The sequence below is a fragment of the Takifugu rubripes genome, chromosome 13 (genome assembly GCF_901000725.2).
Source record: "Takifugu rubripes chromosome 13, fTakRub1.2, whole genome shotgun sequence".
NCBI lineage: Eukaryota > Metazoa > Chordata > Actinopteri > Tetraodontiformes > Tetraodontidae > Takifugu > Takifugu rubripes.
The window spans coordinates 20,798,660-20,813,497 of NC_042297.1; the positions used below are offsets into that span (position 1 = coordinate 20,798,660).

General features: G+C 49.3%; 1 protein-coding gene across 4 annotated transcripts in view; it reads right to left on the minus strand.

Annotated features, from left to right (window-relative positions):
* Window positions 1-677: 677 nt before the first annotated feature.
* Window positions 678-14,838, minus strand: part of kiaa1549lb (KIAA1549-like b) — a 34,139-nt gene continuing 19,978 nt past the window's right edge. For 2 of the 4 annotated variants that reach the window (XM_029846404.1, XM_029846402.1), the window contains exons 5-22: window positions 14,265-14,484; window positions 14,067-14,200; window positions 13,449-13,617; window positions 9,877-9,936; window positions 8,559-8,710; window positions 8,022-8,193; window positions 7,587-7,750; window positions 7,185-7,220; window positions 6,394-6,581; window positions 5,270-5,400; window positions 4,584-4,708; window positions 3,750-3,979; window positions 3,347-3,485; window positions 2,041-2,412; window positions 1,864-1,958; window positions 1,405-1,553; window positions 1,142-1,293; window positions 678-959 (exon numbers count right to left, since the gene is read on the minus strand). In XM_029846404.1, coding sequence (XP_029702264.1) covers window positions 696-959; window positions 1,142-1,293; window positions 1,405-1,553; window positions 1,864-1,958; window positions 2,041-2,412; window positions 3,347-3,485; window positions 3,750-3,979; window positions 4,584-4,708; window positions 5,270-5,400; window positions 6,394-6,581; window positions 7,185-7,220; window positions 7,587-7,750; window positions 8,022-8,193; window positions 8,559-8,710; window positions 9,877-9,936; window positions 13,449-13,617; window positions 14,067-14,200; window positions 14,265-14,484 — 2,952 coding nt within the window. In that variant the 3' untranslated portion in view covers window positions 678-695. The remainder of the gene's footprint in view (window positions 960-1,141; window positions 1,294-1,404; window positions 1,554-1,863; window positions 1,959-2,040; window positions 2,413-3,346; window positions 3,486-3,749; window positions 3,980-4,583; window positions 4,709-5,269; window positions 5,401-6,393; window positions 6,582-7,184; window positions 7,221-7,586; window positions 7,751-8,021; window positions 8,194-8,558; window positions 8,711-9,876; window positions 9,937-13,448; window positions 13,618-14,066; window positions 14,201-14,264; window positions 14,485-14,838) is intronic. The other 2 variants (XM_029846405.1, XM_029846403.1) reach the window with 2 other exon arrangements.

Consider the following 14,838-nt stretch of genomic DNA (forward strand, 5'->3'; position numbering starts at 1 on the left):
CGAAGAAGAGCGTCTGAAATTGGAGATTTCGTGAAACCCAACACAAATTCTCTTGAACCTGCTCTTCTAGCTCACTATCCTTTTAATCTAAAAGATAAATAAATCAATACTAAGAAAAATCTGTCACAAAACAAATGATTTCCCTTCTTTGTCACTTAAGATCCGCTCAATTGGATTGAAACTGAAACCATTTCAAATCCAACCTGTCTTGTGTCTTTGTTGCTCGAATTCTTGTGAATGAATCAGCCTCAGTGTGGTGAATGTTGCTAATGTTCTTTCCTGTCCTTCAGGGACGTTCGGAGCTGGATACGATGCTCTGAACCTGCAGGAGACGCAACACACATCATGACTGTAACCATCAGGAGGTGTTCAGGCCTCACAACAAACAATAAACCCACTTTATGCCTTTCCTCTTACTCGACGCTGATTCACTTTTGAAAAAAGAAAAAATCCATTATGTCTCCATAATGTTGACATAGCAACGAAGAAGGGATGGATCATCATAGAGGATCAAATATTTCATGTAAAAAAACTCGAAAATACCTGTCTGGCATGTGAAACAAAATCTGTCAGTGATTCCAGAAGTTCATTATACAGTAGAAAAATGAGTCTGCACAACATCTGCACTATCTGCACTGTCTGCACAGCCCCCCCCCCCCCCCATATCCACCCCCCAGGGTCCCCCCAGGACGGAATTAAAACTCAAACATGTCGTTCTGCTTCTTGGCCAGCTTGGCCACCTCTTGGCGGATCGCCCGCACAAGCGCGGAGGTGGAGAGGCTGCTCAGGGGCATGTTGTCCATGTCCTTAACCACCGAGGGCAGGTTCTGCTGGGACACTGTGCTGTGGGAGGGTGGGGGCAGCTCGGGCGTCTGGTTATACTGCAGGGACAGTCGGGTGTGGCTCCCCTGTGGGTAGCGAGGATGAGGAAAAGCCTCCACATATCCAGGCAACGGCAACTGAAACAGACACGAAAGTGGCGAGTCAGGAGGTTCAGGCTGTTTCGTGTTGCAGCAGGAGGTGATATCGGGGTGGTGTGAGTCGTGTCAGCCGACGGGTTGCTGTTGTTATATTGTTTTCTATTTCTGGAGGTTGGGGGAGCAAAACGTAACCCTCACGCTGACTAATAAAGGAGCCGTACCGAGTCTGCCCACTGTGGTGGAACGTCATCAGGTTCAGGTGGGTAGGACATCCAAGAGGGACTGTGGTAGGAGGTGGGCGGCGTGGACAGAAAGTTGTCTGTGTAGCCCGGCCTGGAGGCTGGGATGGCGTAGACAGCCGTTATTGGATTTCCTACACAAAGCAAAAGTAAAAGAGGCAGTCGGAATCAAATGCATTGGGAATCCATTCAACTCAGGGATTTGATCACATCAGCAGTGTAGAAAAGAGAGATCTCCTGGTTACCTGAGTAATTGGACACAGGCTGCTCCGCAGTAATTGATGGAAGTGCTGCTCTGGTTGTTGGCCCATACGGGCTGCTGTCACGTTGACGCTGCATTTCCGTGACAGATTTCTCTGAGCTCCTTCCCTTAGGCCCCAAGTCAGAAGTGGAGCTGAGTGGGACAGAGGATTGGAGAGGAACAAATGAGCAGTCAAGGCCACTAGATGGCAGACGCGTCCCTCAGAGCCAGGAGACAGGCTCATTAACATTCTGCCCATCTCCCAATGCACTAGCTCAATATTCAAATTTATACAAAGCCTAAAATCACCCTGGTTACAGAACATTACCTAGTGTAGATCTACTGAAAGCATATCAATGTGAATGTGAATAAATGAGCACGATCCAGTGGACTTTGGACGAAAGGCAGTGTGTGAGCCCGTGTGTGTGTGTGTGTGTGTGAGGGAGAGATTTGTTAACGCTACCGTCTTAAAGAAATCCCAGGAGGAGGACCAGTGCGAGGGGGCAGAGGCGGAGGAGAACCCATGGCGATCTCTGGAAGTTGTGTGAAGTGAAAGGCCTTCAAAAGAGAGACGGAGACATTGAGGTCTCTTCACCTCCACGCAGCTCCTCACGGAGCGTCGGGATTGTGTCCCACTCACCGGTCTGGGCAGGCTACACTGATACACATCTGTCCCGTAGGAGGGTACCCACTGAAGCCCTCCCCGCCTGCTCATGGTGCCCGGGGCGCTGGTCACCACGTCTGTGTACGGGAGGGGGGGAGATACGTGGTTGTACTTATCCGGAGATGGGTGGTGGTGATGGGAATGCCTTCCGGACGTGGGCTGGCCCCCAGACGCCAGGCTGAAGGCCTCCTCCAGCAGCAGGTGCATCTGATGTCTCACCTCGTCGATGGACGGCTGCGAGCTCAGGCTGGAGGTCTCGGAGTGGCCTTTCAGGCCCCGTCCGTACGTGTATCGCCGAGACCCCATCAGGCGGTCCACGTTCGTTTCCTCGATCAACTCGGGCTCGGTCTGAAACAAAGCGGAACATCGGGTCAGCCGAAACCTTCAGAGACGAGAAGAAAAGCCCAGAGTTTCCTGAAGTCCTCCACGAGTCCGCTGCATCTCAATTATTCAGCCAGAACATAAATTCATAAAGGTCCATCCATTCTTCTCCCTCCCTCCTTCTGCCATCCGTGCAGCCCTTCCATCCCATAATAAATGAATGAGTGAGTCACAGCTTGCTGGTGAACAGAGGCCGGCCACAGAGGACCCAGAGCACCTCATAAATCTGCCCCCACCCCACTCGAACTCTGCTGTGACCACTCGGGCCTGGAAGAGTGAGGATGTAGCTGGTGCCTGCTCGACGGCCTTTGATGAGATGAAAGCAAATCCTCAGCACATCTGTCAGCGTGTCCTGTTCAGACCTGAGTCCTGCTGCTCCACGGCCCGATTATGATGTGCAGAACCGGAGTTTCCTCTTCCATGCTGTGATTGGCCAGCAGCTCCGGGGCAGTTCAGGGAAGTTCCATCACTCCTCATCTTCTTTTTTTACAAAATGACAGAGCAGAACAAGAACACCTTTCCCCAAACGCTCTGCTCCATTACTCTTGGGAGCACAAGCATTAGAATTTATGACCGAAGCCGTAATGGCACAATAAAGGTGTGGAAGCATAAATCAGCCATCCTCCCATGTGTTGCACATCAGAATGAAATGCCCCCGTAAATCCCACCTCTTAATTATGAATGAGCCCGTCTCTTTTTTCAGCTTTACTGGGGTACACTGGAAACTAGACCCCAGTGGGATATGAGTGATTTCAAACTCAGCAGCTGGGTTGTAAAATCCTACAAGGGCAGATTCAGCACTAATTAGTAATCATGCTTCCGGGGTGGATCCACCACCATGGAAGCATTTTTGCTGCCGCACCCTTCAAACGTCTAAAGGTGTCAGACGAACGGGACTCACGTCGTAGCCGCTGTTGCGAATCCCTCTCCTGGGTCTCTCCCTCATAACCAGCAGGTCCATCTCTGTTCCTCCAGGACTGGGGCTGCTCAGACTCTGCCTGCTGCGGTAGGCCTGCTGTCCTACCTGGGAGTGCCTGCTGCTTCAAACAAGGTGCGTCATTCCAGAATTAGGCCACAGCAGCAGGTTTCACTTTATTTTCAGTGTTTCTAGTGAGACGGATATTAACCCCAAACAGCTCAAAATACAGGAATCTCATAAGGTTTTAGAACCCTGAGGCATCCAACCTGACTTCAATATGATACTGTAGCTATGAGACTATCAGGACTGATGGTCATGAGGTGAGTAACCGGGGTGGCGTGCGTGCTGAGCTGCTGTTGTCGGGCAACCTTGGCTCTCCACTCACCTCCTGTAAGACTTGACGTAGGTGGAACCCTGCTCGTCGTCGGCCTCCGCAGGCCTGTCGGACTCGAAGGCCGTCCTCTCGTGGCTGTGCTGCTGTGTCTGCACCAAGGCCCGGCTGTTGCTGCCGCCCTCACCGGAGGGGAAGTCGTAATAGCCCTTCCTCTTAGCCTTGAGCCTCAGCTTGTTCCTGTAGTGCTCAATGTCTGACTTCTGCTTCAGAGCCAAGTTCACCTGTAGGGACCAATGAGCACAAGATCAAACATCACTGCAGGTGAAGTCCCAGGGGGTGGGGGGGGGCTATCCCAGCATTCACTGGGAGGGGGAAGCATGAAGACGCCCTGAACAGCTCACCAGTATCCACTCAACCTGATTTTTGGACCGTGCAAAGAGAACTGACAGGAAAACCTCCCGGACTCTGCTAGCAATGTACCATAACATGCTAACTGTGCTGACACTCAGCTTACGTGTGCTCAGCAGAGCACCATAATTGGGACTCTTATGACCTCTGCAGAGAATTTCAGACCGTTCGTACTCCTGCTCCCACGAGCAGTGAAAAGGGCATTAGTGATATTAAGATATTAAAATGCAAACTACTGTATGAGCTAATCTGCTTCATCAGGTCTTTGTGGATTTGGTGATTCTGACAACGTAGGCAAAAAACCCACCTCCAATCAATCCAAAATGTAAATATGGCTAAACCTGCACATCCAGCAATTTCTTTTCCCCCACATGAGCGGTGAGGACATCACATGGCAGGTGCTGCAAACTTATCAGAGCCTTCGACTGTTCACGCCTTTATTTGCATGCATGCACGTGTGAGTTTGGGTCACGTCACCTCTCCGTTGACAATGACCGAGTCTTGGCTGCGCTCGAAGGACGCAGCGCGCGAGTAGTTGGTCTGCGCCACCATAGGCTTTATGGAAATGAGCTGCAGGGATCCGGAGGAGGTGTCATACGGATCTGAGGAGCAGAGAGGGAGTTCACTCACTTAGAAACTACAAATACCTCTAATCAGTACACTGTCAGTCAAAGGGGAACAGAGTGTCACACCTCCCTCCCGCTCTGTCGGACAGATTATGTCAAACATCATCATTCATCCGTGTTAACGGAACAAGCAGCAGACGCAGGCAGCAGATCCCAAAAGATAATCACCAGCGTCACGTTTTGCATACGAGTTTGCACCAAAATTCCTTCTCAGACACCAGGCAAATTACAAGGAGAAGGTGTCCAAGCGGGATTAAGCCGATCCAGCCCACCCTCCACCATAGATGAGATCAGAATGGCCAATATTCGCCTCCCTTTAGCTGCTCTGCACCTTACAACTGTGACATCAGATGCTCTTTCAGCACGTCTGTGTGTGTGTGTGTGTGTGTGTGTGTGTGTGTGTGTGTGTGCACTGAGCTGTGTCTGACACACCACTGTCTGTCTCTTGCATATTCATCCCTTTTGTTATGAGCGTTGTTGGTGAAACACCTGAGCTTGTTAGCATGTTAGCATGTTAGCTTGTTTCTGGACTCTCACCGTCCTTCTTGCGGGTCTCTTCCTTTGTCGGTTTCTGCTGCGCTGTGACTTTCATTGCCGTCGAGCCCCTGCCGGGTTTCAGCCTCTCTGATTCGTTGCTGATGACGGAACCGTCCTCGCTCGGCAACTTGCTGCAAGTAACCATAGCAACAAGAGGCGGTGAGCTTTCCGGAAGCTGGGCTCCTATCCAGGTTATGTCATCCTCAGCTTTAGCAAACTCACCTCCTCTCGAGCCCAAATCGAGACATAATGGATTATTGTTGAAAGCTTTTCACAGAACCAAAGGAATTGAGTGTAGTTTGAAAAGAACAGTTTTCAGAAGAATTAGAGAACTAATTTGAGAGTCTTTCTGTACCATCCTAGAGCTGCTGGGTGCTTCAGCCCTTGTATGTTTTCCTTAACTGAACCCTTTTCTTTAGATCTTTGGGTAATTACATTGCTGTGAATTTGCTCTGTGGACACAGCAAGTGCAGCGTGCACTGCACCAGCCTCTTTTACTGCCTTGCAGAGTAGAACAAGGCTGGTCCAGCCAAACAATGGCGTCAGAATTAAGAGGCAGCTCAGAGGAGCAGGAGGCCGACGGTGACATCAAAGCGCTGCGGCCTCGGCCCTAATTGTCTGGTAAAAATGATAACAGAAGCAGAGACCACGCCGGTGGCCCCCCAGTGGGAGCTGGGTGTGTGTTTAATCCTGACCTGGGGTTCACAGGCACCCGCACAACCCTGGCTCCAAGGACGGGATTATTTTAAGAATGGAAGCAAAGTAGGGAACTTTGTGCATCATGTGTGCAACAATAGTGGCTCAAGAAAACTAAAATAAGGGCAAATGCAGCAACAAAGCTGTAAATATATGAATAATGATGAGAGACGTGGAACTGAGTGTCTGCAGGCTGGATTATGTGAATGAATCCTTCCTTTATTCACTCGAAATCAGCATTCACTCAGCGGTTGCATGAGTCATTAGGCTGGTGGTAGGAATAATGAGACAGAGGAGTGTGTGTGTGTGTGAGTGTGTGTGTCTGTGTGTGTGTGTCTGTGTGAGTGTGTGAGTGTGCGAGTGTGTGTGTCAGGCTCAGTTTGGACCCATGAGCGACATCAGTCTGAGGAGCTGAGGCACATTAATACCTTTTTTTGTCGTTAGTGAAGGTCCTCCTGTCGGCCGTCCCGTCCTGGTGCAGCGTCTTTTCCAGTGACAGTGACGTGTCCCGTATCTGTAAGGACATCATTAAGGTGTCCTGACTGGCGGGCAGCGTCTCCTCGTCCCCGCCATGTTGACCCATGTGCTGCTTGGCATAGTCGAAACCCTGGACAGGCTGATGGACACGTTAGGGGTGAAATCAAAGACAAAAATGTCCTCATTTTGGTCCCCACTATGTGACAAGAACACCACACAATGTATAACCCTAAAATCAATTCTAAATACATTTATAAGTCATATTTAAACTCAAACAATTGTGCAGATAAAATCGACATACTGGTTCTCTTGAACATGCTGAGGCTTCAGTGGACGATAGATGTCCAATATTAATTAACAGTAAAGCCTTGGAGAAGTGCTGCCCGTTAGGCTACGTGTGAAAACGAGCCCATGATCGACAGGAAAGACAACAGCCACTGAGACGGAGCGAGAACTTTGACCTTGAGCGTTCTGAGGCAACGATAACGCGAAAGCTCATCCTGCCAGATGGGCGCTGGCCCAGAAACCTCCAACTCTGGCATTAAATATGCACGACGCAGAATAACAGGAAATAGACTTTAAGTCGAGAAAATCTGGTTTGTTGAGGTTTGTTCCTGCACAGCAGAATTTATTAGAATCTATAGCGGGTGGCAGCGCCGCACGATCCCTTTTAAATCCCGCAGTTGAGCCCTGAAGATGGAAACACAGATGGGTACCAAGGGGAGGACTCTGAGGCCGATACCTGGTGGAAATAGCCCACGTCTCTGCGATACGTCATCTGAAAAGGAGAGAAAATGTTGAAATTCCCGTTGAGTTTTAAACACAATTACTGTCACCGTACAACAAAAGCAAAGACAAAGCTCTCTGGGGCTGCCGCTAATGATTTGCTATTTTTATTCATTAGCTCATTAGCTCTCACGTAATCCCTCAGATGATTTATACAGAAATACACACTGAGGCCAGTGGAGACTGCATCCCACAATTTGTCTTGATGTGTTTGAAGAACAAAGCAAGACAAGCAGCAGGTTACAACATAAAGGTGGCGCTATAACTAGCTCTGGTTTCCTACGAGAATTGGGATAAATGTAAATCATCTTTTATCAGATGACCGATGAAACAGACAGAGAGGAGGAAAGTTCCACACCTTAGCTCGGGGGTTGAGGTTGCCGATGGCGTCGGCTTTGAAGTCGCTTTTATTCTTCCTGCAGAGCACGGCTGTGATGATAATGATAATGAGGGTGACCACGGCGATGGGGGCCAGTACTGCAGCTATTATCCACAGGTTATTGGGAGGGTTCTTGACCACGGCTGAGATAAAGAAGAACAAACGGTCTGAAAGACCTTATTCGCACAGTGAGCGTGCGGCAGCCATTACAGGCAACAGTCTGCCAGCCTCCCCTCCCCCTCAGCCTTCCCCTGCCCCCTCTCTTCTAATTGGGCTCCAGTGTCCCCTCTCATCCTAACTTCTCCACTGGCTCACACACCTGCTCCTCTTCCCAGAGTCAGGGCTGTTTGCCAGCGTGTCAGCGGTTCTGTCCACTCGCCCACTCGTCAAATGGAAGAAGGGTGCTGTGCTTACGTTCTGCCTGCAGCTGGACGAAGTAGCCCAGGGTGAGCGCCACGGTCTGAGAGTCGACCGTGTTCAGGACCTTGGCTGCTGACGCGCCTGCCAGAGGGACGCTGTTGTGCTGGACGTAGTAGGTCATCTCCGCTCGGTTCCTCGACCCCGAGATCCTGCGGATGTTCACCATCTGATGGGGAGGACGGACAGACGAGTGCTAACTGTGGAAGTGCCGGGCACGAAGAGGTCGGTAGACGAAGGGAGCGAGTAAACGTTTACCCTCCAGGCTTGTTCTGAACAGCAACCATTTGAGGATGAGCCTAATAACTCTGTAATCATCAAAGGCTGACCAGGAGCCATCAGGCGAGAGCCAGCAAGTTTGTATCAAAGTTAGCATATGATAAAATATTCATGCAGTTTAAGCCCCCCAAACTGCTGGATTCCTGCCCTCATTAATGAGCGTTTGCTCTCTCACCCTCCCTGCACTTAGCTGGCTGTTTACTCCCCCCCCCCCCCACCCCACCCCCCCGTGGCCCCTCATCCCCGGCTCCCTACCTGCACGGTGAAGCCGCCCACGGCCGTAGCCCTTCGGAAGCGAGTCCCCTGCCGGCCCGCCAGCACAAACAGTTCTGCCAGACGCTGCTCCATTAGACTGGCAAAGCTTTGGTACTGTCCCTCCAAGCTGGCGTTCTCCACGTCCTGGATGACTACAAGTGGACATGGACGGGGAAAGGACGGCCAGAAGATAAAAGAAATAAGAGTTGGCCATCAAAGAGGGTCTAGATTTAGCACCGATTCTCAGGGTTCTCTGTGAAATTCTTTGATGAAAACTTCATTCAGGTCCCGTGTTCAGGTCCCGTGTTCAGGTCCTGTGTTTATCTGTTTCATGTCATTATCAAGGGATCGACCTTGAACTGACTTAGGAGGGCGAGGAGCCGCTGTCAAGCATCGCAGGGAGCGTTCCCTGGAGCGTTCCCCGGAGCGTTCCCCGGAGCGTTCCCTGGAGCGTTCCCTGGAGCGTTCCCCACAGAGAAGCATATTCGCCTTGCAATTCATAAAATATGAGGACACACACTCACACTCACACACACACGGCAAATGTAAAGACTCATTATGTGTCTAATTGCTCCTGTAAATGAGAGTTTAGTTAATTAACATCAGCACACAGGCTTTGATGCAAAATAAAGTGATGATGATTATGTGAAGAAGCACTTTGACAGATACCCAGGAAAACCCTGTTATTACAACGGTGTAGTTATTATACTGTTATTATCAGTAGTAATAGTGTTCCACACTCTTGTTGGTGGAGCCCAAATCTAAAGCGTTCATTTAAAAAGTGTTTTTTCCTCATGTCTTCTCATGACATCATCATCTCATGACATCATTGTTTCATGACATCATTGTCTCATGGCATCATCATCTCATGACATCATTGTTTCATGACATCATCGCCCCATGACATCATCTCATGACGTCATCGTCTCATGACATGTCATGACATCATTGTCTCATGACATCATCTCATGACATCATTGTCTCATGACATCATCTCATGACATCATCTCATGACGTCATCTTATGACATCAATTTATCCTGACTTTAGTCTACAGATTGTTGCTTCACACCCACCAAATATTTCAAGCGGAGAATTGAAGTAACAGGACATAAAGCAGGTTCCATGGAGCTTTAAGGCCGTTTTTGCACTCATCTTATGTTCAACAATAAATTGAGAGTTATCTGTCAGCTATACATATATATAACTCCTTTTACTGCCTCCTTAACGAGAAACATTTGTCTCATTTGCACATGTTGAGACAATAAAGAAAATAAAAGCTTCAATAATAAAGAAAAGAAACAGAAATGTGTTCCTACCTGTAATTACCCAGTAGTCTCTGGTGGCAACTGAAGTGTTCAGGTTGTGATACTCCATTGCTTTAAACACAAGGACACACACACACACACACACACACACACACACACACACAGGTCACATCAGTTGTCTCAATCAGGCTTTCCATGTAAAGAAAGAAGCAGATGTCTGTTACTTGGTTCTCTGCTTCACCTGTGGAAAACACCTGAAAGCTGTGAAACAATAGTTCCCACTAGGACCCTGTGAGCGTTCGCAGGTTAACGGCGTGCAGCACCAGGCGGCGCTGCGGGCTGCTACATCTATTTTGCGGCTGATTAAGTCATTGAGCTGCAGGTTGGAACTGCTGTGGAGAAACTGGGAATTACACGACTGCACGTGCACGGGAGAGGAGTGATGGGTCATTCTGCTGTGGTTCCAGTGTGCCACCAGATGTCGCTGTTCGTTCTACCAACATAATGCTGGTTAAAAATAGAAGAAATACGCCAGTTTTTATCTTCCTCTCACATTTCCTGATAGACGTGCCGAGCTATTGCATCAACTGACTGAAGCATTCTGACCTGTGAGCAGGTGTGTGAGCACGCACGTCCTGGACCACACTCAAATGTCCCCCTTACAGCCAGACTCTCAAGTGACTCCCATGAGCCTCTGCTGCCATCCAGAAGTCATTATCAGCTGTCACAAAAATACGATCTGACAAAATGCTATTAGTGGAATAATTCATATTTTACGTCAGTTGTGAGTTTCAGAGCTCTTGTTCCTCCTGCTGCTGAAGAGCAGAGCAGGAGCAGGAGGACGGCAGCGTTCCGAGTGCCTGGCTCCCGTCAGGGCGGAGCAAAAGGTGGCGCGAGAATCTCCCACTGTTAATTATTTACTCTAGTAATTTGCTTTGAAGTGAGGCGGCAGCCGCTGACAGCATCTGCTGACACTCGCTGTGAACGGCGAGCTCCCTGATGGTGGCGGTAAACAGGGCCAACGTGCTGTGGCGGCGTCGCTCTCTTGGTCACAAACACGTCTTACTCGTCCCAGGAGTCTCGCAGTCCTGACTTGGGGTTCTCTTCCTCATTTTTCCTGCACAGCAGCCCTCTTTCAGCGGACCAAGAGGCGCCACCTCTGAACACAACGGCCATAAAAGCCAAGTTATTATTCAATTTCTGGAGTCATCCGCTTATTAAAAGATGAAAACAACTTGATTCCTCCACAATACCAAATATCACAACATGGGTAGAAGCCAAAAGACAACAAACCCGGAGTTTGAGCTGGATCTTTGTGGTGATTCTTTGCAGCGACCACGTGTGGCTCCAGTGGCCTCCTGTGGTTGATGGTTGATGCCAAACAGCAGCCATTTAACCTCCTCTGAATTCAGCACAGATCACACAGCCAATAACACTCCATGGAGTTAAAGTAGATCCATGAAAACCCACTGGGCTTATGAAAACAGGCCAGCTCAAGCAGAAGTGGGCTCAGTGATGGCAGCACGCACAAGGCCTTGACCCAATTCCTGCTGTGATCCTGAGCCTGATCTGTTCAACGCTCCGTCTTCTTGAACCGATCAAAGTCTGCAGTGAGTCCGCTGCAGCTGACAGGAGATCGCTGCGCTGAACACGGAAGCTGGACGTGCAGCTGATGCACAAACGCTCGTCACCTTCACTGAGACGAGCGCGTTTTTCTCAACATTTGAACCAGGATGAAAACGATGATGTCACCGGTGTAAAATGATGCAGCTGCACCAAACCTAAACTAACTTTGTTGTCCTTCAGCTTACGTGCGTGTAGCTGTAAACTCCAGGCCTGGCTGAGCTCTGGCGTCTGCCATCTGCCTTTGTTTGAGTTCCTGTTCGTTTCAGTCATGAATGTCTCTCCAACCTCACATTAAAAGCCGTCTCTTAAAAGCCATTTCCATCTCTGAGACTGCCTGCTCAACCCTGGGGCAGGTGACCACTGACCCCGGCTGGTGGGGGCGCACTGACCTCCGGTTCTGGCTGGGACAGTCAAATGAGCTCTTCTGAATCATGGTCCTCATCTGGAGAAGGGTGGATTCTCCACCAGGGTTGTGAGTGAAGGGAATCGGGAGCGGGAGTGCGACGGCTGGATCGGGGCAGCGTCGGCAGAACTGCAGAGGTTGAACCGGGCCGTTGGGATAAGGGAGCGCCGAGAATGTGGGAGACGCCCTCTGATTACCAGTCATGTTCTACCCTGTGTTCATGGGCAGCTGGTTTGTGTTTCCTCCCTGGGGAGGCTCTGATCAGCTCAGTGGTGTTTTATGGGCAGGTCCATCCGGGAGGAGACCCCGGACAGACCCAGGACACCCTGGAGAGATCAGGTCTCACGGCTGGTCTGGGAATACCTTTACATTCCAAGAGGATTTGGTGGAAGTGGCGGGATCAAGGGTGTCTGGGCCTCCCGCACTACCCAACCGACTGGGACCAGGATGAGAGGATGGAAAACAAAGTTGGCAAAGATGAATTTCTGGTGCTGCTACTGGTGCTATTCCTGCAAAATGGATCCAGCTTCCCTGCAAGTAGTTCGACTCCCTCTCCGATGTGTTTGGGCTGCTCTGTAAAAGCCTCCATTGGAAGAAATCTTGTTCTTTATTGGGCAGTTTTTGTGATACTTTATGGAACATTAGTAGAACTTTGTAAATCTGGTTCTAGTTCTTTTAAAATGACATGAACAATGAATTTATGACAGCCGAGGTGAAGAGATCCAGTCAGTCTGTCCTGCAGGACTCAATACGGCACCAGGGCAGTAGCGACCCCTTTAAACTTACCCCTTTCTTCTAGATCTGCTTCTGTCGAGCTGTTTACATGTCAGTCTCAGTTTGTACTGGGGTGGAAACAGGGCCACACGCTGGGACTCCACTACAACCGGCGCTTAAGCTCCCTCCGACTCCCTGTCACTCTCCATTTGCTTTCCTCGGAGCATATCTCAGATGTGTCCTTCAGTTTTGCCCTCAGTGGAAGCTGAGATTAACAGCAGGGGCTTTGCTTCAACTCTTTTTAAGTGACTCCAAAACATCAACAGTTTTCATAAAAAAGGTCCAAAATTTCTGAGGACCTGGAAGGATGTGACCATTTTTCCTGGAGATAGTCCAGGTTGGAATAAAGGAAATGCAGCAGTGCAGCTGTGTCTTCATTTATACTTGTATATCAAATAAACGGCCCTCAAAATGAACGCGGTAAAGCAGAATAACCCATCGTTGTGATTAATCTGATTAAAATGTTTTGCACAATCAGGAGAAAGAAGATGGTCGTCTCTGGTAACACGTTTGTCCAAGAAGTTACCGTCGCGCATGCACGTGAGACAGCAGTGACAACCAGGAAAGATGAAAGATGCTGAGCGGCACGTTGGTCCTCTCGATGTACAGAAAACGCCGAGACCGGACTCTCGATCTAACTTATGACATTTACCAAACTAGGTCGACACACTTCGCAGCACGTTTTCTTTTCAGCAAAGCACTTCCACCTTAAAATACCACCTTAACACACAGCATTCATTGATCAATTAAAAAGTGTTTGACAGCCATTAATTAATGTGGATTTATTCGTTACACTATCTTTTGGAACTTTGTGACTTACGCTCAGCGATGATAAGTGGTGGATAGAACAGGAAGTAGCCCACCAGCTCCGCTGACAGCTGACAGAGGAGGTTTGAGGCGGCAGTGCCATTAAGGAAGACACTTCCATTCTTCACTGCGTAGACCAGCGACACAGCCGGAGAGGACGGCACCTGTGAGACATTCAGCATCTTGGGGGGAGTAGGAGGGAACAAAAAGGATGTGTAACCATGTGAAGCTCTGGGAGGAGCACGAATGTGTCCATCAAAATGGGGAAACTGGCAAAGCACAAAGGAGAGCAAAATGGCTGCTATATTTCCCCATAAACAACATTTTAATGTGGCATCTTATCAAATTAATAGAAACACCACTGTGCTGAAAGAAAAAACTATTAATAGGAATGGCAGCAGCGAGGTTTGTTGGAAACGCTGATATGCTCAGGGACAGTTTTGATTACAGAGCACTCACTTTCCATCTGCTGCTAAATGGCCTGATGAGGCAGAAACGTGGATGTCTAACGAGGGACAAAACCGCTTCATTTCCCCTGATTTGCTGTAGACAACGGTTAATGAACCCTACAGGTTTAGGGTCTAACCTACAGAAACACGCCGACACACAGCAGTGTGAGACACGGCCGTACCTGGATGGACAGTTTGCTGTTGGTGGTGAGCACTTTTGCCCGTGCTTCAGCGAACACCCTCTCCAGCCTTTGTTCCATCATCTGAGAGAACCAGCAGGTCCGAGGATCGTCTCCGGTGCCCACAAACTGCAGAACTGAAGCACAAACCCACCATGAGCTCTCCGGCACGGCAGGTATTTCCCAGACGCCGGCGCTGACCTGTTTTCAGCTGGAAGCCTCTGGTCGGGCCGGGCCGCCACGGCGCCACTGGAACGGGCAGGGCCGTGACCATGGGGAGGTACTGCCGCAGGTCTGCGATCAGCTTATCGCGCCCGTACGACTCCAAGGCATCCAGAACAACAGAAGGAGGGTAAACGGTGTCGCCAGCGGTCACGTGATAAGCTACTGTCATGTTGGGGGAACCGAAGACCGTCTCTACCTGAGGAGGAAAAAGGAATCGTTAAAAGAAGATGAAGAATAAGAGCAAAAAAAACAACCCTCACCTGTGTAAATATGTCAGAATGATCCTCTGAAATCATTTTTTAAAGTTCCTTCAACAAGGCTTTAAACAACGAAAACATGCTAACAGAACAATGCTAAACTGTAGAAAAACACACTGCAACAAATAGAAAACTGGCAACTTTAATGATGCCATTCGTGATTGATTCCATCTGGAGGCTAATAAGAATTTGTGGATTATCTTGAGTAGCCAGCACTGAAGGGAACCAGCATCTGTCCTCTTATCTTAGCGAAATCAGGATGGATGCTTTGTTTATTCCAGATGGGGCTGTTG